This window comes from Podarcis liolepis (genome assembly GCF_965112155.1).
Source record: "Podarcis liolepis genome assembly, chromosome: 3".
Classification (NCBI taxonomy): domain Eukaryota; kingdom Metazoa; phylum Chordata; class Lepidosauria; order Squamata; family Lacertidae; genus Podarcis; species Podarcis liolepis.
In genome coordinates, this window is record NC_139557.1 from 59672983 (window position 1) to 59697169 (window position 24187).

Sequence of the window (24187 nt, forward strand, 5' to 3'; positions counted from 1 at the left end):
AGTAAGTTTTTTGTCCTTGGCAGCATGTAATCCAATCCTTTTTGGATCATCCTCATAGCCCTTTTATGTCACCTTCACAACTCCAACTTTGTTACCAACCCTCCCAAGAATATAGATTATTCCACTAGTTATATTTCTTGATCTCTAAGTTCAACACACTCAAGACCAAACCCTTGTTCTCAGTGTCAATAGAGTACAAGTAACACTTTTATGTCCACAATTACCAATGCATTAGGCATCCACACTTCAGCAGTAAGTATAGATGGGTAGGAAAGCACACCCTTTTATCTCTCTGATTATGTGCAGGAAGAGTTGTTAAAGATGATTACGGGTAGGCTCAGCTTTTTAAGTGATCTTGAGCAGGTACACCAGCTCCTGTCCTCAAATGATTAGTTTCTCCCTTTGTATGTAAGGTTTGTATTCCTTGCCCTACTTTTTCTATGTACCATATTAGCTGTTATCAGTTCTCTTGATCCAGTAGATAGTACAAATAGGACCTGCAACAACGCAATGCAGTGGATCCGTAGGGTTAAAAGCGAACTCAGATTTTTATTACATTTCTTTAATTGGCAAAGATGTGAATATGGCCAAAATAAGCATTTAAACAGAAAACGTCTCAACATTTATGAGCATATTTCAGCTCTCCGAGTCGAAAGTGGTCCAGCTCCTACCTACAGCTTTGGGAGACAATTACCTTAGGCCTCTGGCAGTTATGCCATGGGGTGACATTTTCTCCTGAATGTTGTTTTATGCAAAGCCATTGAGAGTGGTCATTAGGAAATTTGGAGTGAGGTATCTCCAATATGACATTAAAACTCAACTTTCCCTATAACTTAGGAGTCGGGTGTGGCTGTGCAGGTCCTAGAGCTGTGTTTGGATCCTGTGGTGGGTTAGATGAGGGCTACTAAGCTGGAATTGAATCCTGACAAGATGGAGGCATTGTGGGTGGGTAGTTCACAGGTCTGGGAAATAAGCAAGGAGTCTGCCCTGAATAAGATCACACTCCCTCTGAAAAAGGAGTTGTGAAGTCTGGGGGTGCTGCAGTCATGGCTGACATGCTAGCTATGTCTGTTCCTGGTCAAGAAAAGTCTGGCCACAGTGATCTGTGCACTGGTAACCTCATGACTGGATTAATATAATGCACTCTATGTAGGCCAGTCAGCAAAGCTGAAGCTAATGAAGAACAGGATGACTAGATTGCCATGATGAGGCAGCTGGGTAACACATACAAAGGAATTGGGAACAGACAAGATTTGAAACATATGCTGGTAACATACCCTGTCACACATCTGCAAACAAAAAGTTGAGCATAATATATGTGTAACTACATGACAGTAAACTGGCTGGGAAGGCAGGGACCTGGTAAAATTATCACCCACTTTACAGGATGTTACTGCGTACAACTGATGCACTGAGAATCAGTCTGAGAAAAAATGCCACCAGATAAATGGGCATATGCTTTTTTAGTCCACAAGCGTGCCTGAAAGGAATTGAGGGCTAGTGTAGTAAAGAGGGAATGGAGGGAAGAAATATTGAGAGCAATGATGAAGGAACCCATCACTTCAGCTTCACTATTTGACCCACGTATCTTTTCAATGTGTTGGTTTCCTCAACAGTTCATGGTCAGTGACTTCTCTCAAGGGGAAGAGGAGAGCTACCGTTCTGTACATGCTATTATCTGTTCTCAGGGAACCTCTGCAGGCTCCTTCATTCCCTGTTCAAGAGTCTGTAATATATACCCCGCGGGCTAAACCGCACCAAACTGATTTGAACCCAGAATCTTCCATTGTTCCATCCCCGTCCCTTTCACTATCACCACAATTCTCCCAGTATTTTAGTTTGGAAAAACCTCCAAGACACATGAGCACACATGTTAAAAATGCCAGGCCTGCCACATGGAGGCGGTGTGCAGTGGTACCTCGGGTTACAGACGCTTCAAGTTACATACGCTTCAGGTTATAGACTCCGCTAACCCAGAAATAGTACCTCGGGTTAAGAACTTTGCTTCAGGATGAGAACAGAAATCGCGTAGCAGCGACGTGGCAGCAGTGGGAGGCCCCATTAGCTAAAGTGGTGCTTTAGGTTAAGAACAGTTTCAGGTTAAGAACAGACCTCCAGAACGAATTAAGTTCTTAACCCAAGGTACCACTGTATACAGCTTCAAATCCACGTCTTATTCATTGGTCCAGTTCAGTGCCTGGAGTTGCTGACGGTGAAGCGAGTTCTAGGTCATTCTGTGAAACTTCTTCCGCTGAGGTGAGGTCCTGTTGTTATCATCATCATCATCATCATCATCATCAGTGCTTTTTTCTGGGGGGTATGCAGTGGTACGAATGCCCTAAACATTTTGTGAATCTAAGTTTGGCCTCATTGAGGGGCAGTATTTCAATATGAGTAGGAAAATGAGAGTACCCCATAACAATAATAATAATAATAATAATAATAATAATAATAATAATAATAATAATAATAATAATAATAATAATATTGTTAAAAGTTCCCATTCCTGTTGTTTTCCAGTCCGTTGTTGTTGCTCTTCACGCTTTCTGGCCAAGACCTTGTCGCTGTTCCGCAACCTCCACCCCGGGCGCGCGCGTCGCTCGCTGCCCTCTTCATTCCCTCGAAGCCTCCTCCGTCCTTGGAAGGCTTCCCCGATTGTTCATTGTCCCGTGACCTCCTCAGGCCCTTGGCCGGTGCCTGACTGAGGAGAGCGGGCCAGGCTGAGCGAGCGCGCGGAGCGGGACAGGGGCGTATCCTTCCGCGGCGCCCTCCCTTGTGGCAGCGGCTTCGACGCCTCTCTCCCTCTCAGGCAGCGTCTCTTCACTTGAAACTCATTTCGCTAGCCGGGAGAGAGCGAGAGCGCGCGGCGTCTGCCGCTGAGGAGGAGCAATGACGCGACCCGCTCTGCCTCCTCTCTTGGTCCTGGCCGCCTTACTGAGCCGGTGCGGCGCTCAAGTTCTTCAGCCGCCGCCGCAGCAGCAGCAGCAACACCAGCAACAGGCAGCGCCTCAGCAACGAGGTACAGTAAAGTTTGCCGGCATGAAGCTAGTTCCCTAGAGCTGTGAGGGGCTTCTGGTAAACACACACAGACACACTTCGGTTGCTCTCCCTCCCCAGCCCGCTTCTTCTTTCTCCTCATCCCTCGCCCGCTTCTTCTGAGTCTTCCCTTCACGTCAGTAAATGAAGAGAAGCAGCAAATGGTTGGTGTTTCACTGCAGCATCTCCCACAGATGGGCTGAAGAGGCACTTGGGAGAGCTGTGAAAGGCAGCCCGGCTCCAAGTTTCCCCTCTTCTGGTCAAGCTGTTATGCCGGCAGCTGCTGGGCTTCCACGCTGCAGAAGGGCAAAGTGGAGTCAGGCTCCCTTTACGCTCCTTCCCCCCCCCCCACCGCCCTGCTTTTTCGGTCCCTTGGAGAGCATTTGATTTCTTCAAAACGCGCCTGTTGCAAATCTGATTTTTCAGACCGAGGGGGTTCTTGGCACCACGTGTGGACGACTTGTCGGGACACACATTCAAGGCCACGTCCCTCCAAGAGTCACAACTGACATCACTTTTTTCAGGCGGCTTTGAGGTTCTGAATATAAGCCTTCCAACTGAGAGTCCCCAGTGCTGGCATTTTATTATTCTTATTATAAATATTATTAGAAAGTGATGCTTATGAACTGGAGAACTGAACCTGTGTCTCTAGGGAACAGTCTCTTTTCTGCTTATTGCTAGACCATTGTCAGGTTTTACTTGCAAACTGCATCTTCCCAAATACTTCAGGCTACTGTATGCGATGGGTAGTTCCATGAAATAGTGAGGTTGTTATGACTTACTATTGTGGTGATGGGGAATAACTCCTCAAATATGGTGTAAGCACCTAGGGTTTGGGCTAGGTGAATGTTGCATTGTATACTTCTTTTTTCTTACTCTGCAATATGATCAATTGGAAAAAGAGAAAAATCACTTAAGAGGATAACATGAGAGTCATATTAATTAGTGTAAAAAATGGCTCCAAAAGACATACAGCATGAATAAAGTCTTACAATATTGAAGTAATTGTATATAGGCTTTAGCTTTAGCTAAAGAGAAAGAGTGCTTTTCAAAGAGTACTTTTCTCTTTGAAGAGAAAAGTTTGTGGTAAGGTTAGAAAATGGCTGTGTTGGGGGTGGAGGGATGTGACTAAAAATAACAAAGCCTGTTCATGACTTTAATGTAGAAATCTGAAAGTAATTAAAACATTCAGACTCATCTGAGGATTTTCTGCCCATCCCACATTTTGCATTAGCGGACCAGATGCTATGGTCAATAGCCAACTAAGCCAACTAAGTGGGGGGGGGTGGACTTACCTTCTGCCCATCCCACATTTTGCATTAGCGGACCAGATGCTATGGTCAATAGCCAACTAAGCCAACTAAGGGGGGGTGTGGACTTACCGTAAGTAACTTTAGTCCACTGATATCCACTTAGTTGGATATCATCCTTAAACTTATAGGTTGTATGTGCCCTTTAGGAAACCTCAAATAGCTGGCTCCTTAATGCTAATTTTAACTCTTTGGAAGATTAATGAGGGCCTGTCAAATGATTAGGAATAAGCACCATTGAAATCAGTGGAACTTACCTTTCATTATTATTGTTTAGTAATTTATGAATTGCATTTTACATGCATCTCAAGGTAATTTATAAACATACCATAATGTTGTAACAATGTTTTAAAAACATTACAAAACAACAAGAACGATAGGTTTTAAACAATATAGAATGAGCACCTAAAGTTGAAACTTTTTTGATCTGTGCAAAGGATAGGGCTGCTTGTGTCTTCTCAGATTCTAAATAGAGTTATAATAAACTATGGGGAGAACTCAGACAGGTTGACTACATTTGGAAATAGACTCACTGGAAAACAGAGAGCAGTCAGTCACATTTTAAAATAGCACATTTAAAATACATTGGGGCACATATTCATTGCTGTTGCCATTTAGTATTCAGACGAGGAGGTAATTTGCAGCTATAGAAATACATATTTTACCATTTTTCTCACCTTCTGTTGTTATTTGTAGGGGACCACTATCATCATACACAATACTTCAAAGAGCAAACCCAAGCCTGAGATAATACAGGTCCTTGTGTTGAGGACCTTTGAGTGTAAATGTAAGCATTGAGGGATAACCAGTGATAGAGAAGAGAAGGGAAGAAGGGGAAATTCTGCAGTTCAGTATGAACAGGTGTAATTGTATGTGCATCAACTTCATTTCAATTGGGGTTGAGAACTATGTAGAGTAATGGTTTTAATAAAAAAGGTGAACAAGAAAAGGGGAGGGAGAGATGGCGCTACAGAAGTAACTCTGGAGCATTGAGGTCTCTGAGTAACCTTGACCATTAGTAAGAACAGCCAGACTTTTAAGTAGAACCTGGACATTGCTGATGCATTTGAGAGTTGGAATATTGCCACGATCCCCTGGAAGCAAGCAGATGAGGATGTTAATGTTGCTATGATTTATCCAAGAAGAGCATTAGAGAAACCCGATGTCGTTCACATCCCACTGTAACAAACAGCCAGACTGTATAGCTCAGTCTGTATAGTCTGCCACTATCTTCTGCAGTCTTGAATCTAGAATGCTGGGTAGGGATTAGAACTATAGCAATGCCTGTTATGTATGCCATGTTTTTATTGGAAAAAAAATCACAATGTTTGCTTCTGGTGGCAATTGGTTAGTCTAGTAGTGACTCCTCACCGCTATGCCATATGTTTTTAATGCCTATACTGTAATAGCTAAGTCTACTTTGCATGTAATTTATCTGGGTGGTTATGAAAAGAGAGGTAGTCAAGAGCAAGGAAAGAAATTCCCTTACTGGCATAGAGAAATTATGCATTTATTATTTTTATTTTTTGCATTTATAGTCCATCCTCAAAGGCTTCAGGGTGGAGTAAACGGTTCCTCTTATTTTTGTTCTAATTATTTGCCACTGCAAGATTGTTATACAGGGCAGCAATAAGGGATATTATGCCCCTTCTTAGAACTGTTCATCTTAGAACTAACTGTGTGATTCATGGTGTTGATATTTGTGCACATGGCGCTATACAACCTGAAGGAGTGCCTCTTCCAATACCATCTGATCTGGTGCTTTAAGAGCTGCTTGTGGTCCCATAGGTGAGGAAAACCTGTGTGTTAATGGCACAAGGCAGGACTTTGTCAGTGACAGCCCTCTGGCTATGAGCTCCTTCCCACCTGATATCCAGTTGTTTCACACATCATCAGCAATTGGTAGTTAGCGATTCACTTTAACAGAGATCAAATGTTGTTTGCTGAATTGTGTTTTAAAGGTTGATATTGTTCTGTTGGTAATTTTAATCATTGTTGTATATTCGTACTGTGCTTTAAGATTGTGGTTGCCTCTCTGCGTTCTTTTAGGAGGAGCAGTAAGGTAAAAGAACAATAAATACATGAATAATTGACTGATTAACTCTGAGAGGTAGGTTAACACTGAGAGGTTTGGCTCAAGATCCCTTGCTGAGATTTGTGGAGACTTTATCTTGGATCTCCCCAGTCCTAGGTCAACACTCCAGTCATCACACAAGCTATAGATCAGTGTTTCCCAACCACTGTTCTGCGGCACACTAGTGTGCCGCGAGATGTTGCCTGGTGTGCCGCGGGAAAAATAAAAAAAATTGAAAGATTTTTTTTTAAAAAAAAAAAAAGTCAAATTTTCGATTGGGGCGCCGTCACTAGATGACCCCTGGGGTTCCCTCCCTCCCTCCTCCTCCTCCTCCGGGGAGGCCCTTCCTGGCTCTCGGCCAAGGCTTGGCGGCTGCCACTCACTCGCTCGCCCACCCGTCCCTCCATCCCTGCACCCGGCCTCTCCCCCTCCGTCCCCGGCGCGGGGGCTGCCAGGATCTGTAGTCCCCTCGCCCTTGGGCTCCGCGCCTGCGCGGGGTGCGCGAACTACGTTTCCCAGCGTGGCCTGGCGGGCCGGGCGTTTTGTTTGAAGCGCTCTTCTCCCGGCCATGGAATGAGTGCGGCGGCGGCGGCAGGGCGGGCAGGGGCTCTTCCGCGCAGACCCCGCGCAGCCTGCCTGCGCCTCCGTGGAGATCGGGTGGCAGGATGGAGCCCGGGGATCCCCGCGGAGGCGGAGCGGCGGAGGCGGAGGCTGCCCCCCAGGTAGGGCTGCTTCGGGGGGTTTTTATTTTTGCAATGCTGCATCCGCGCCGGAGGGGATGCATCGGACCGCGGGGAGACCCCTTGGCGGGCGTGCAAGGCAATGCATGCGTGCAGGCGTTGCATGGAGTGCAGTGCAATGCAATGGCAACGCGGCGCCCTGCATGCATGCATGCAACTTCCACCGGCGCTCCGGACTTGGCAGGTGAGGGGGGTCCCCAGTGGGCGGCAGAGAGAGCCGGGAGGGCGAAGGGGAGCCAGGGGGAGCAGCGCTGCTCCCCGAGCCGAGCCCGGGGGGAAACTTCGGCGTCGTTGCGCTGGGTGTTGGAAGCGGAGGCTGGCGGGGGCCCCTCACCTGCAAAACCTGGTCGCCTCTCATATATTTCGTGCATTGCATTCATCGCCCGCTTTCTCCTCCAAGGAGCTCCCGGGGGCGCGCGTGGTTCTCCCCGTGTTATCCTCGCAACAACAGCCCTGCGAGGTGGGTCAGGCGAGTGGCCCAAGGGAGCACCCAGGGATTGTCCTGGCCAGGCGGGGTGATTTGAACCCTGCTCTCTGCCCGGTCTTCGTCCTCATTTAGCCCCCACATGTGCATGACTGTGCATGACTGAGGTTTTCCCCCCTCGTCTTGGCTATGGTGTGAGTCTGTGCTGTTAATTAATGGGGTTCTGCCTTCGGAGAAGATGAGCCAGCCCTCAAGGAGGTGATTATGTAATTTGCTAGCAATTCATGTCCCTCCCGGCGTGACGCTGCGCGCTGACGTCACGGGGCTGTAATGGTGGTGTGCCTCGAGATTTTTTTCATGAAACAAGTGTGCCTTTGCCCAAAAAAGGTTGGGAAACACTGCTATAGATGATTGTGATACAGAAACAAGGATGTGATAAGGCACCATAACATTTCCACCAATATTACCAGCCTTCCTTGTTACTCACAATTACATCTCTGTCATCCTTGAAGCATTGTATATTTTGAGTGATCCAGACAAACTTTATTCAAAGGAGAGGATTGCAAGGTCAGCCATTCCTGAGGGATACATCTGAACACCTTATAGAATAGAAGGCATTGTATGAAATACACTCTAGGAAACCTTTTTTTTTTTATCTGAGTAACAGTTTGCTGCTGTTCCCTGTCTGTCCTTATATCCCGTCGCTCTTTGAGTGACCCCACAATTACTTGGTAGGATGAGGTTGTGGGAGGATTATGAAAAGGACTGTATTTAACAGGCTTGGTATTGAGCAATATACAAGTTCCACACCCCTACGATGCATCTGCAACTATTTCATTTGTTCAAAGCTGCCATTTTGTTCCAAGCCAATCTAAGCACACATTCAGAATTTGGCACAATATGGGGAACAGTTATTCTGTCCTTTCCTCAGTGGGGAGGCATTACATTTAATAAACAATACTGTGATAGTACCAAATGGCACTTTTGGATATTTTGTTATATATGCCTGTCAACCATGTTCAGGGCATTTGGGGTCATGAGATAGTTAAGACGTTTACAGGATTTCCAGATGGCAGTTAAAATGTAGAATTCCAGCACATCTTGCACCTCAGACAATATGCTACTCTGTAATTTGACTTTTTAAAGTTGTTTGGAGACTTTGTGGTCAGAAACCTGGAGTTAATTTAATATTTAGCTTGTTGCATCATATGTTACTTATTTTTCTGTTAACTGAACTATGAACTATTTTTCCCTCCTAGAGGTCTTTTCAAAAGTATCAGGTCTGCATGAAGAAAACAGTATTTTAGAGCACTGGATCTTACAAGTTTGAATGGTTTTAGTTCAGGAAAACATGCCCAAAAGATATATAGTAGCCCTTAAAAAACCAGACTACACATTGCCTCCTCTGGAGTATTAGAATGAAATTTGAGTGGAGAAAATACTTGATGCAATTCTAGGAATCGATTAAAAAACACCCACAAAGCTTAAACAAGCTTTAAATTTCACACTATGTTAAATACATCCTTCCCAGACTTTAGATGAATTTTAGTTTCATATTCTGTTTGTTGAAGATTTGGAAATTGAATTTTTAAATTTATATATTCAGTTGGGTTAGACAATGATTTAGGGGTCAGTACTTGAGCCACAAACTTGATATGTGACATCTAAATCAATATAAGTATTTTACTTGCAGAACTGTTAGTCATTTACATTTATATTTTTTCAACAACTTGGTATCCAAATCTGGACCATCTGCAAAAAGACTAGGGAATCAACATAGTCTATGCAAGTAGCCTGAATATTAAATCCCATCAAATTCAGTTATTTTATTTATTTTTGGAATATTTGGCTTTAATGCTTATTATTATTACTATTACTATTATTAATTACCTGCTCTTTACCCTATTGTCCCAGGGTGCATTACAGCTGTGATCCTTGGATGAAGCATGGTATATAAATTCAATAAATAAATAATGTAGGCAATTGGAGTTTTAGAATTATAGAGCTGGAAGCGTCATCTAGCCCAACCCCGTGCCATGCAGGTATCTCAGCTAAAGCATCCACGAGAAATAGCCATCCAGCCTCTGCTTTAAAATGTCCAGTGAAGGAGAGTCCACAACCTTCCGAGTCCTGAGGGAAACTACTCCACTGTTGAACAGCTCTTACTGTCAGAAAGTTCTTCCTGGTGTTTAGTCAGAATCTCCTTTCTTGTAACGAAGCCATTGGTTCAAGTCCTACCCCCCAGAGCAGGAGAAAACAAGCATGTTCCCTCTTTCATGTGACAGCCCTTGAGATATTTGAAGATAGCTATCATATCTCCTCTCAGTCCAAGTTTTTCTTAGGTTAGACCTTTTGCAATTAATGGACCTAACTTAGTCACATCCATTCATTTCATTGTGCCTACTCTGTATAAAAGCTTAGGTGAATTCCACTCATAAGGTTGTGTGCAATGGTGTTGCTCAGCTGACAGTAAGGCTTCCATCAATGGAATGAGAAGAGAAGCATTTTTGGTGATTCCCCCTCTTCCTTGTACTCCCTCACAGACCCTAAATCTGACCCAGGGGGTTGGGGCATGCTGCAGAACTGATTTAGTGAAGCTTCAGAGGGTAGCAGAGGAAGATGGAATCAGTGAAAACTGTTTGCCTCCCCAATCAGCTGAGAGAAGCCTTACCAATGCTGCTGAATTATATAACCCTTACTCTTGTACTATGATTTTTGTTTCTGGATAATAATAATAATTAATAATTTTTATTTATATCCTGCCCTCCCCAGCTGAAGCCGGGCTCAGGGCGGCTAACAACAATAAAACAGTACAAAGGTACAGCACAAACAACACTCTAAAATCATTCATTATAAAATTAATTCAAATCAAGCCACTGGCAACCATTGGGCCAGAGCTCCGCGAAAATTGCCGAGGGAGGGAGTCAGGCTGTGCCCTGGCCAAAGGCCTGGTGGAACAGCTCTGTCTTGCATGCCCTGCGGAAAGATGTCAAGTCCCGCAGGGCCCTAGTCTCTTGTGACAGAGTGTTCTACCAGTTCGGAGCCACAGCCGAAAAAGCCCTGGCTCTAGTTGGATACAGTGATCTATGATTTATACTTGAGCAAACAGTTCAGTAACTTTTTCATTCCTGAGTCTCCCTATTGCCTGAAATATCAGGATGTTGATTATATGATTATGAGCCACCAAAATAATGTGGTTGTAAAGGACGCTGTTTTTATTCTTTAAGGAGGTAGGTGGCACATTTTTAATAGGGATAAGAAGTACTTGCAAGATACACAGATTTTAACTACTGAAGAAGAATAGAAGAAGAATAGAACATTTTTCATAAGGGGCACTATGATTTGGGTTACTTCCATATTCTAATACAAGGATAGGAAACTTGGGGCCCTCCAGATGCTGCTGGACTACAGTTGTCATCATTCCTGATCATTGGCCGTGCTGACTGGGACTGATGGGAATTGGAGTACATCATCATTAGGGCAACAGTTTCCTTACACCTGTTCTGATATCTTCAGTGTAGTATTTGACTTCTCAAATCCGTTGTGTGCATAATGTGCAAAAGGACAATGCCATGAACAAGAGAGGTTCACAGTGGGACCCATGCATACAATGAGGTTAGGGGTAGATCTATGTGCTACAATAACCATGGGTCTGTGGCTGAAATGACACCCTGCGTTGAACTCCACCCCTTCTCCCCATAATGTATATAAAAGCTTACTTGTTTCCCTAGGCCAGACTCTGTATCAGTAGCTGCCACTGTTTAGGATGAGAAAAATTGAACATTATGACTTTAGGAAATGGGGTAAGATTTCTATCATAAATGGAAATTCAGCACCACATTCACACCCTTCAGAGGGTTGTCAGAAGTTTTCTTTGAAATGCAACTGTTCCCTTACGACTGCTATATGCATACTAGCTCTTACATTATTATTATTATTATTATTATTATTATTATTATTATTATTATTATTTATTTACATTTAGTAATTGCTTTTTAAGAAAAGTAAATGCAAAGTGACTTACAATACATACACATATTTGGGCTCACTGGGTTGATATTACATTGTTAATGCCAGATCAATACTTTGGCAAAAAGAATCTCAGTGACTAATTGATGTTGCAGAATTGCAGAAATTAGCAGGTAGAAACACAGCTATTGAAGTTGCATGGCTGTCAATGACATTCTGGTTGAAAAAGTAACACTGAATGCAGTTTCTGAAACATCTTTTACTGATTATGAGCTGGTAGTAGATAGGTAGCCGTGTTGGTCTGCCATAGTCAAAATAAAAAAATTCCTTCCAGTAGCACCTTAAAGACCAACTAAGTTAGTTCTTGGTATGAGCTTTCGTGTGCATGCACACTTCTTCAGATTATGAGCTGATTATAATTTGATCGTACACGGGTTCCTGTATTGTTTTGCTGTTGAAAGATACACACATAGGAATCTTGGTGAGAAATTCTATTTTTATTTTGTATGCTTCATGGTATTTTGCCAGTTGCCCCTGCTTCTTATTTTAGGTTTCATTACATAGAAGCATTGTATATCAAAGTGACAATTTGTGTTTGGGGCAATATGATGTTTTAGTTGCAATGTCACATCAAAATTTGTTCACACCAGCATATTGAAATTTAAGATAATAAACATTTATTTGTAGCATGGATCAAAGCAGAATCTTTAAATTCATGGAAAAAATACATTTCAAAAACAATTACTTCTACAAATGGTAGAATGCATACAGATGTCTACATGATGTGCTTCTGAACAGCACAACATAAATTTAATGGTGATTGTATTTCATAACATTGCAATCAGCAACAGTACATGCCAGTGTCACTTACTGTCCACTGTAATATAGCTGTCATATTTTTTTTAGACAAAATATCACCAAGAAAGAATGTACTAGTTTAAAGCAAGTGATCTTTAAAGCAGGCGATCTTCTTTCATGCTTTGAACTGCTTCATCAACCTAAAAAAAGGATCTGATTCCATCTGACATAACGTGTGGCACCTTAAATAACTGCAGAATAGAATTGGAAAGAAATATATGTAGCAGTCTTGACAAATGCATGATTCAAATGGGAAGTTAACAAAGACACAGGAGAGATATAAAAAACTTGGATTTATTTTAATTCTGATCCTTTTAGTGCATATTTCAGATGCAAACTCATCTGACTGTATGAGAAAAATACTTTTAACCCTTCCCCGCTTTGTTTCTATCCTGCAAATCCTTCCCCAGTTTATTTAAAAATATTTGTTTCCCAACTGGAAATGAGCACATCAGGGTGGCCTCAGGAAGAATTGTTTGAGCCCAGAAAATTCTTGGGAATGGAATCTGGCCAGCAAGTCAGTTCCTGGGTTCCTCCATTCTCAGTGGAGTATTTTGAGAGATAGATGGGGCCCACTTGACAATCACCTGACTCCACTATAATGTTAGATGATTTCCACTTTGCCGGCTAAGGTATGGTTGACATTGTTACTGACTGGGAACTTCCAAGCTTCCATGACTTCCATAGAAAACTCAGTAGTGCAGTCCTGAAATACATGGATATTGTTTTTCTTAATTAACAACAGGGTTGGACTACCTGTTATATTAAAAAAAAAACCTCTTGCTTGGTGGATGCTTCATCAACATCACACATACAAGTTTCACAAGGGCTTGCCAGAGTCTTGCAACAGCTTATCCCTTTGAGTCAGAGCCTAATGTCATTACAGCAGCTGCAGCAAGGATATACTAGTGGACTATTGTGAAATCTTACCATGAATAATAAACTTACTTTCTCATTCCAGCCTAAGTACTATTCCAGCATCCAATTCTGTTGGAAGTTGATAGCCAAATGTTTATGCATTGTTTTCAAACTTTTAAATCATAGCCAGTTCCTTCAAACAGCCATAAATGCTTGCATGTCACTGGGTTTTGCTATTCAAGCAGCAAGGAAATGCTCTTGGATAGCAGCTGCAAAGAGCTATTTATTTATTTTATTTAATTAGATATTTATAAACCACACTTTCATTTAAAACATCACATGGTGATATACACACTAAAGGCACAGTATTACAACAAAAACATCAAAGACATCAGTAAGAGGTGATTGGCAAGGAATAACAGATTTGAAAAACCTACCTGAATAATTTTTTTTAGAAAACATCTAGAAATAAGTAGGGATGGCTAACACTACACATACTTCATGTGATAGGACGACTCCCATGCCTTGAGGATATGTGCCAGATGTGATAGAATTGGATGTTCATGCAACTCATGTGTGATATCATGTATCCCTTTCAGAATTTTGAAGACAGTTCCTTTAATAGACAATAAAACACTCAAGGCAGGTTCATAAGGATGTAGGTGACCCTTCAAATCTAGTCCCAAACAGTTTAGGACTTTAAAGGTTAGTGCTAGTACTTTAAATTGAGCTCAGCAACAAATGTGTACATTTGTTGCACAAACTGGTGCAAAGAAAGCATTACAGTAGTCTAGTCTGGATATAAGCAGCCAGGTGTACTTTCTCCAGATAGGATTTCAACTGGCAAACCACCTTATATGGATAAAAGGCATTCCAAGAACTATCTGTGCCTCTACTGGGTACAGGAGAATCCTCAAGCATTGTAATTGTTTCTTTAGGGAATGTATAGACTTGTCTATCTAGACCAGTGGTCTTTTTAACTACCTGAAATTCCACCTTATGTGGATTAAGCTTTGGCAGAAATGTAGCCAGAAACTGATTGCATAGAACTGATCCATTGCTCTTGCTGACTGTGACTGGTGTATTAACATCACCTATAGAAGAAAAATGAGTCATTGGAATTGAATATATAGTTGGTATGCACATGTAATAGAATGTGGTTCTTTAGAATACTGTCAGAAACAAAAGAATCAGGCTTTCTAAAATAGTGCCAATGTTCTGTTGGTTAGACGTGTTACCAAAGGATGTGCTTCCCTCTCCTAATCACTTCTGCACTGGCCATACAGTAAGTGGGTAAAATATTTGCTGGAGTGGGTGGGTGACTTTGCCATGCACACTCTATGCATTAATTATGTGTACAGCAGCTGCGTTTCTTCTTCCCAGTTGTAATACAGACAAGTGAACAGTGTGTCAGTTAAACATGTGGGTATTTTCTACCACCTACATATCTTGGTAGCTAGAGAGAGCCTCCAATGTGTATTTGTTCTACTGAAGGCTAACAAAATCATTTTGTACATGAGTTACATACTATGGTCTAGCTGGCCATGCATTAAATAGCAAATAAAAATGCATCTTGCCACAAAGGACATTTTATATCCATCCATCCATCCATGCACTATGGAAAACACTTAACAGAAGATAAAATGCCTATAATGCTGGAATGAAATGTGAAGTTAGAACATTTAACAAAAAGCTGTAGAAAACTAAAACAACAGTAGAATACTGTCATCTTGGTAGGACACGACAAGGCTAATGGGCAGAAAAGAGGGCAACCCTTTTTCAAAAAACAATGCTGGCTCATGGTCCAATTGTTGGGATAATTTATTGTCTTCCCAATTGGAGCTGAAGAACTGAGTAAGAGCTGGGGTTGCTAGTGCTAAGTAAGAAATTGTGGATAGAAATGAACAACAAATGCCTGGTATTTTGACTGTGATAAGATCATCTTAAATGCGAGAGCTGAACACTCATCTCATTGTGGAATGGTGATTATTCAACACAGGATTTTAGTCCGTGATTTTACTTCTGTTAATACATTAAGCATGACAGTTGTTGAATAGAAAATGTAGCCATACGCTGTAATATGCTTCTGCATTAAAAGCAAAATTTTAGATCATAATGGTACCAGAAATTGGTAATCCAGAGTAGATTCTAACATTTCCTGAAAAGCATGCTACCATTCCTGAACTGTCAAATTTTGGAGAGTTCATAACTTTCGACAGAAAACATTGTTGGCTTCAGAAGCAGGCTTACCCCCTTCAACCCTGAAGCCATATCTGGGAATGGGCAGCCATCACTGCAGAACCTCTGTACCACTTGGAATGTGGCTGGTGGCTATTGGCTGAAGGGATATCATCTGTCTCCAAAGCTGGCCTCTGAGCTAGAACAATGTTGCTGAAGCTGGAAGTTTCAAAGCAGGTGCCCCATTGCTGAGCTATGGCATCTCTCAAAGCAGCTTACCTCATAAAAATCAGTAACACATCATATAGGATGTGAAAAACACATCCCATAAAATATAAACTATGAAAGCAACAATTTCGACCGGAGCTAATCCATCTCAGTCAAAGCAGCCTTCTGAAACAGTTGTGTTTTAGTTAAATGCCTAAAAGTATAAATGGTCAGAACCTGACTAATCTCCTGATGAAGAATTCTCAGAACTCAGAAACTTGCACACTTTAAGACATTTGGGTTGGCTTAATGACATGGCTACCTTTACTCCAAAGGTACCTTGGGCTGTATTCAACATCCATGTCCCATCAGTGCAAGGATTTCTGATTGCAAGGGGCCACCAGGTGGCGCATTGGAAGATGGCCGACAATAACATCTCTCCGACCCATACGAGGTAATTAAGAGGCTGCTATGGGAAGTATGCAGCCTTCCCACTCCCCCCAGGAGATGTCAGCGGTGTCCACAACGCACCCCCGGATTCGAAAGACGGGGGTGCCGGTCACTTGGCACAAGCCCTCAATGAGGTCGGCTCTTCCTGACGCCGCCTCCAATCTGCGTGTGCTGGTTCGCTTTAGCTCAGAAATATAATTGGAAACATATAATTGGAAAGAAGCTAAAGCACATACATCAAGCAAAGTTTGAGAGATAAGACTGCTGATTAATGAATCTCTGGGATCGGAGTGGCAGGCGTGACAAATAAATCAAGTGATGAACCACCATTAAGAGACTGGTATGTCTGGAGTGAAGAAGGGGGGGGGTGGAGGAAAAAAACTTTTCTTTTCTTTGCCTTATGTGAGTACTAATAACCCTCCACCCCAAAGAAAGAAGAATCGCCGTATTTTACTAATCACAAGCAGGAATTTAAAAACTGTGTGGGGTGAATTAATGATCAGAGAGGACTGGTAAATATCGGAGAATGGAAAAATTCTATGACGCAGTTTTAAATGGCGTCTCGCAAGACAGGCTTGTCTAAGAAAGACGGAGGGAGGAGGACCAGGATTATTGGAATGTGAATGATGATTGGAATGCAATCTTAACCTGGCAGAGCCTTCTATGAGGTATTTGACAAGCCTGGGAAAACTAAAGGGCAGACCGAAGATAAATTTTTGAAGGAGGAGGGGAATGGCGGCTGTCCCTATGAGATATGACTTGTGGAGTGTGTAAAACCCACACAGACAATGTTTGCTTCCAACCTGCTTGTGAAGATTATCAGAGATCGCAAAGAAAGGAATATATGACAACAACAAGAAGATGAAGAAAGTAATAAAGAGACTATCTGGATAGAACTGGATAGAACTGTTTAATTAAAGCAGTAATAGAAGTGATGTTTGGACCCTCGTTCGGAGCTTGATGTATGGGTACCCCCAACAAAATTTAAAAATCTGGCTGTATAATTTGGAATTAATGTGATTTGAAATAATGTGATGTGATTGGCCTGTTAATAAAAATTATGTTTTTTAAAAAAGGATTTCTGATTGCAGAAAGAACTTCTGTCCTCTCCTCCCTCTGTACCTTTCCAAAATACGTTCCAATCTGCTGTTCCATGTAGATTCAGTCAAACATGTATGTATATTTATATTCATTTCTGAGAGTATAATTATGTGGATTTGCAATGCTATTTATTGGCTGTCTTTGAGAAAAGGGCAATGAAGAATAAATAATATTTAGCCCTAGAGTGTTTTCAGTAGAATGAAGATCGAAGATTTAGATATTTTCTGGGGACATAAATACAGATTAAAAAACAAGCTGCATTAGGTATTCTTCTTGCCACTTTAATTTTGTCATAAGTAATTATAAATGTAACTGGAAGTTGAAAAGCAATTGCACTGGATAATACAGGAGACATTAATTTTCAGAAAACTTGTCACAATCAAATTTGAGGGATTTGCAAACTTAAAAAAAAGACTTTAAAAATATTTCCCCTCCTTCTCTACACTTTCATTTTATAATAGCAATGACTGCCCATAGGCAGGGTAATTTTCATGTATTAATGATGACTTTTCCTGGGTAATGACTGAAGATATTGCCAAGAGCCACCAACCTTCCATGGTTGGCTATTAATCTTCCAGAAATGCCCTGTGACTTGACTGTAATGACTTAATTGTATTCTAACAGTTTGAAACCAGCATAATTCCCCTGCATTTTGTCAGTCATTATATATTCCTGGTAGTGGTACTAGAATTGTTTTCTTCTATCAACAATGCCTCTTGAAAGAACAACAAAAACCTTTAATACAATGATGTATTTTTAAAATCATGAGAGCATAACCAGGCTGATAAAATCACTGTCATTGCATCTTTTCTTGTAAAACAGATCATTGCCAGTGGTGATAGTGAATGTGCAAAAATAATCTCCTGCTGTAATGCCATAGTATACATCATTATTCATAGTTGCATCGCACAAAGATTTGTACAGGACAGTGAAGAAAAGTACCTCAACTTATTAGTATCATCCAGCATATTAAACCTAAAAGCAGGAAGGTACTTTCAGCATTGTACTTATGAGGTCACTGTGAAATGTTGTCTTTAGTGACCATACCCAATGTGTTGTGTAGAGGGGAACATAAATTATTGAGGAATATGGTTTTATTTAAGAAACCTGATCTCTTTAATATACCCCAGAGAAGGCTGTCGGATTATTTGGCCACGGAGTAGATCCTTGCATGTATGGAAACTTTTCTGATTATACTGAGCTCTAGGGGCAAATTAAAGTGTTAAGGGAGCAATAGTACCTCTGGTGGGTACTGTCATTCTCCTTTTGGGGTAGTTTGGCCATCTTTGGTCCCACCTGGCACTCAGCTCTCACCTGTGGCTCCTGGAAGCTTGCCAGCATGCAACAGCAGCCACACCCCGGAATGGTTTTAATTGGCCGGCTAAACCTTCAGTGAGTTAAGGACTTCCTCTGCATGCAAAGATTGGCTTTGGCACATTGAGTGGATGAGACCAATAGTGGGTCCTATGGTCAAGAATGGTCTTGTCTACATATTTTGACAATGACATCATGCCATTATCTTAACATCTGTTTTTGGCATCTGTCTTTCTCAAGAGACAATGAAGTGCACCTCCAGGGTTGAAGTCAAACTGAAGTGTCTTTCCCATGGTGCAAGCCTGGGCAGTGTGTATGGAGGTCCTAGGCTGTCCAGACAACAAGAATTTTTCTCTTCCTAGATGGGTTACCTTTCCAGGTTGACAAGCCCTGAGTTCATGACTGGTATCACCCAATATTAACTTAAGAACATAACTAGTTGAAACTCAAGGACCGTTTAATCCAGCATCCTGTCTCCCTCAGTAGCCAACCAGATTTATCTGAAAAGCCCATAAGTAGAATGTAAAGAATCAGCCCATTCTGATGCAGTTATTCTCTAGATCAATTATATACCCTTTCACTTTGTGCAAAGATGCAGGATACATACCTAGTAATTTACAATGTAAAATTAAAAACATGTAGTGGGAGACCCAATGGGTGCCACCTAAGTAACAGAAGACATCTGTCTGTAAAACAATGAGGGATGCTTTAAGGGAATACCCACTCCCCCTTGTAGCTGTCCCCCACCAATAATCTCTGGAAATTTCACATTATAGCACAAGTTGCAGGACAAATTAATTTCATATAGTGTGAAATTTACTTTTTGCATTGTGTTGAGGTTAGCTTGTCCTATAACTTGTGGTATAATAGAAATAGCTGAGTGAATAAATGATTGAACAAGTTATTGAGCAATGGGTCACTTAAGTGCTAGCAGCCATTATGCTTATTGAATGTAAATGTATATGAAAGATATCTCTGCATCTTGGAATTACATTAACTGGTGACAGCTTGAGACACATGAGAAATTAGACCAACAAGGTCAGTATATTCTATAATTATGTTATTGTAGTTTCATTTGAAGACCACTGTTTAAATCTGGATCATGCATCAGACTGATCCAATATGACTGCTTTTTAATAGTGTTCTAATATAATAAAGGGGGGGGGAGTCTCCTTAGAAATAAAAACATAGTAATGATATGAGGTATTGGAATTCCTTAATAGAGACACACATTGCTTACATGAACAATCAGTTTCCTGGAATCATCCCACATTTTGCTGGCTAAAATGAAAGATGTCAGCTGGACCTTGCAAACATCTGTTTTCAAAACTCTAAGGAACAAAATTGTTCAGAATGTTCTCAGGTTGTACTACATTAAAGCTACTGATCTTTTGCAGCACTCTCTCACACAGTGACACACAACCCACACAATTTCATTTTAGAATGCCCTCAATAATATTTCACTTTCTTGGTAAAGCTAAGCCCTATTTAATGAGAAAAGGAAACGTTTGCATTGGATCCCAACCATTGGAAGAGTGTGTGTGAATACCCCACAGCAAATTGCTAGGAGGCTTCCTTTATTCAACTCACCAGGCCTCTTCCTCTGGCCTTGGCACAACTCACAAAGCATGACACCTCTGCCACATAGCCTCCCCACTACAGTGGTACCTCTGGTTACATACTTAATTTGTTCTGGAGGTCCGTTCTTAACCTGAAACTGTTCTTAACCTGAAGCACCACTTTAGCTAATGGGGCCTCCCGCTGCTGCCACGCCCCCACCACACAATTTCTGTTCTCATCCTGAAGCAAATCTCTTAACCCGAGGTACTATTTCTGGGTTAGGGGAGTTTGTAACTTGAACCGTATGTAACCCGAGGTACCACTGTACTTATCTGATGAGGATGGCCCAGTGGTCAGAGGTTTCAAGACACATAACTCCAAGTGAGCAACTTCATCAGAAGTTAGGAGACTTTTAAAGTATGTATTCAGACTACCTCTCCCAGGCATCACTCTCTTCAGAGTCTTAAAGGGTCAACCTCTGCCTCCCACTCCATTCCATAGGCTCTTCCCTGGTATTCTCCCTGCACTGTTGCACCAAGTGATGTGTGGTTAGAAGCACCTGATTTCTCAGACTTAGGGGAAGTTGCCCATGTGAGTACAGACTACAGGTCCTGATAGCTCAGGACATTCTTCTGGGGACTCCTTTGGACAGACATGTGCTGTGTTACCCTGATCTCCAGCAGACAGCTCAGAGCCCTGAACTTGATCATGCTGCTTAGCTGGTGCCTCTGCAGTTTCTGGCTCTGTGTCTGGATTGCTGCTGGATTCAGGGGTCATGCCACTGACTATCTGAGTAATTTTCTCAGTGTTTAGCTGAGAAAGAAATTGCTAGATGCAGTACAGCCTGTCAATAAGGAGGAAAACCTTTAGCAATTCCCCAAGCCTTAGAACATAGGAGAAATCGATTTGTTCCCCTCCTCACCCCCAATCTGGCATTTTGTAGCAGATAAGGAGATAAAATCCTGATTTTCACTGGGCCCCATGGTTATAAGTTCTAATTATTAACTCCTATTCTCTTAGCTTCACAGTAATATTAGACTTGAGAAAGGAAATGAAGGAGGGATTGGTACTAACCTTGTGAGTCAGCTCCCAGGGGTGTGTTATTTTAAGCTAATAAACAAATTGTAAATTTCAGCTTATATAATGTGTCCAGGAAACTATAAATTAAATAATTGTACAAGTGTCCTAGATAATGCATCTGGAGTTGGTTACTACACTCACATCCTACCAAGAGCAAGCACATCATGAGATATTGGAAATCTGATAACATTGCAAGCCTTTGAGCGCCATGCATTCTCATCTGGAACACAGTTTCCTGTAGTATTGCTGATATGCCAGATAAAATAAATGGGTGTCCAAAATCAACCTCCATTATTACTGCTCTCTTTTAGTTCCTGTCAGTGCTGTGATTTGTTGCTAAATGTAACTGTACATAAAACAGCAGGAGAAGCGCAGGGTTTCTTCCTCCTCCTCTGCAGTTTTGCATTGATGCTGAGTTCACTTTTAGACAAAAAAGAAAAGCGAATGTGGCTTACATAGCATTCTCTGGTAAAGAGAATGTGGTTAATTTTGCTTTTCTGCTATGGTTAGGTGTACAATTTTTTATTCAATAGGACGGACTTCGTAGTAGCTATTCACTTTCAAGTTTCTCGCTTGGGGATGACATTGTTATTTCTCTTTTCATCCTCCTGGTGTTAATATTCCTGTACTAGGCTTCTACACAATAATAAGCACCAGAATCCCCCCCCCCATCTCATTGATAACAGCAAAAAATAAGTACAGCAAACAATATAGGCTGTAGAATTAAGTGTATAAAAAAGATTCTGTTAGTTCCTCCACATTATACTCTTACATAAATAATTATGAAAAATATACTTTAGGGAAGGAGCTTTGCTCAATAGTAAGGCACCTGCTCTGCATGCAAAAGTTGCCAGGTTCAATCTCTGACATTGCCAGGTAGGGCTGGGGGAGTTTTTTTCCCCTGAAACCCTGAAGATAATCTGCCAGAGCTATTGAAGCAGATTCTGTTACATAGCCAGGGCAAACCCTAGATTGAAAAGGGCCAAGAAAAACCATTTTATTCAGGAAAACTTGGAATTGTTCAGCCACAACATGCTAAAGTATAACTAATTCACATTTGTTGTATAAAAATACCCCTTGTTTCTTCTGAATGTCATTCAGTGACTGTATTCAGACGTAATGCCAAACTATGGCTGATTAATACAATGGGCCTTCCCAAAGCAGGATATCAAACCACAGTTAATTTGCCTAACTGTGGTTTGTGATTATGTTTGAATTCACAAGATATTTCTAAGCATCAGAGCTTTAGCTCTGCCTCAGGAACTGGCTTCTGCCCTATGAAGATGGATGTTGTTCCACTTTGAGAAGCTACTGCCCTTCAGAGACAGAAAGGAAGTTATGAGGCTGAGTTGCTGAACAGATAGACAATAAAAGCAGACAAGCGGCTATAAACTATGGTTAGCCTGCTGTGTATGTGCAACCGTTGTGTGGATTACTAACTGTGGCTAATACAAACCATGGTTTGTATGATGGCTGAATTGAGTAAGTTCTTTTGTGAGTGTGAGGGAGCTATTGTGATCCTTGGGACCCTTCAAAGTGTATGAAAGTTATGTACCAGTTAAGAGAGAGATTGAGAAATCAAATAAACCAAATTAACATAATTTACATGCTCTCATTTTTTCATTGTTTTGCAAGAAGGATTATGATGTTCTTGTGTTTGTGTAGTCTGACTGTGTTTGAACCTTGTTTTGAAATAAAGGAATAGCAGCTGTAGCCTTGGGTATCTTTTGAGAGTAGGTGTGGTTCATACCCACCATCCCAGCAGGATGGCTTTGTTTTATTTGAAATGAACTTGGCTGCCTTAACTGAACTTGAATGAACACAGAAAAAGTACAAATCTTCCTTTGAGATCTTCTTGTTCTTTCTTCCTAGAACAGTAAGCCAAAAAGGAAGGTCTTCAGCTCTAATGGTGTCAGACATGAAAAACAGCCCTCATGAGGAGACTGTATTTTCTTGCTTCAAAACATTAGCTGGAAGGATAGATGTTCCTAATGCCACTGTTCTGAGCAACATAAGGACAAGATAATCCTTAAATACAAGTAGCCCAGCAAAATAATAGATGAAGCAATATTTAAAGATGTGTATTTTGACAGCACTAAAGTGTTGTTTATGACCAATTGCACACAGACTTAACAATTTAAAATCACAGTCCTTCCAGTAATGACTTGCTAGGATTTTGTATTATATGAATTTTATACTATGTGAAACAACTCAGATGGGGAAGGCTTCTAGACGCTTTTGTAGGTTAATATCGTCCTCATTCTGCTCCAGATGTCACCATCTGTTGTTTAAAGATAAACAGCATGGAACTATTACCTGAGAGGAAGCAAAATATTTTCTAATACTTCTGCGAAATCCATGCTGAACACAAAATTCACTATTGATCATCAGGAGAACCATGTTACATAGATGGAAATATAACCAAGTAATTGTAACTTGCCATGTTCTTAACCTCCTATTCCACTGTTGGTGGTATGTTGCAAAACCAGATTTATTAAGTCCTGGGTGAGCCACCAAGCATAGTTGGTAGATTGCAATTTATTAGTTGGGAGACAGGTTCTGCAGGCCTGATCTAATGTAGCAGTGTGAGCTGCTTTTGGAGTCAATATACTGTACTGGGTTAGAATTATTGATTTGGCCCACTATATGTTCACAATAAAATTAGTCAGAGTGTTTGGCTATATGGGATTATTTCCTCCACTTTTTGCCTGTTGTGTAGTTGGGAAAAAAGGTTGAACCCCCCCCCCCTTCAATCAGCTGTTTGACTGGGAAGGGTAAGCCTCAGAAATCAGAAAGACTCATGTGACTTCCTCTCTACTAAAATGTTTTTCTGAGCTGTGTGGAAGATGTTTATGGTAAAGCAGCTTCTGTATCGCTAGGTGAACATTTAAAGGACTGCCTGATTCCACATGTAGCTGGTCCACCAAACAATATACAGCCAGTTTCAGGCTCATTCTGTTTTCTGTTTTCTGCTGTTCTAAATCCGTTGCATTATTTCAGTGACTACGTTCCATGTACATGTATGATT

The 24187-nt window shown here is 41.4% G+C and overlaps 1 protein-coding gene across 13 annotated transcripts in view; it reads left to right on the forward strand.

Moving 5' to 3' along the window:
* The first annotated feature begins 2607 nt into the window (after window positions 1-2607).
* The window catches only part of LAMA2 (laminin subunit alpha 2), a 365130-nt gene continuing 343550 nt past the window's right edge, over window positions 2608-24187 (forward strand). For 9 of the 13 annotated variants that reach the window (XM_083498005.1, XM_083498010.1, XM_083498012.1 and 6 more), the window contains exon 1: window positions 2699-3019. In XM_083498005.1, coding sequence (XP_083354131.1) covers window positions 2890-3019 — 130 coding nt within the window. In that variant the 5' untranslated portion in view covers window positions 2699-2889. Of the gene's footprint in view, window positions 3020-24187 lie in introns of all 13 variants that reach the window. The other 4 variants (XM_083498017.1, XM_083498006.1, XM_083498008.1 and 1 more) reach the window with 1 other exon arrangement.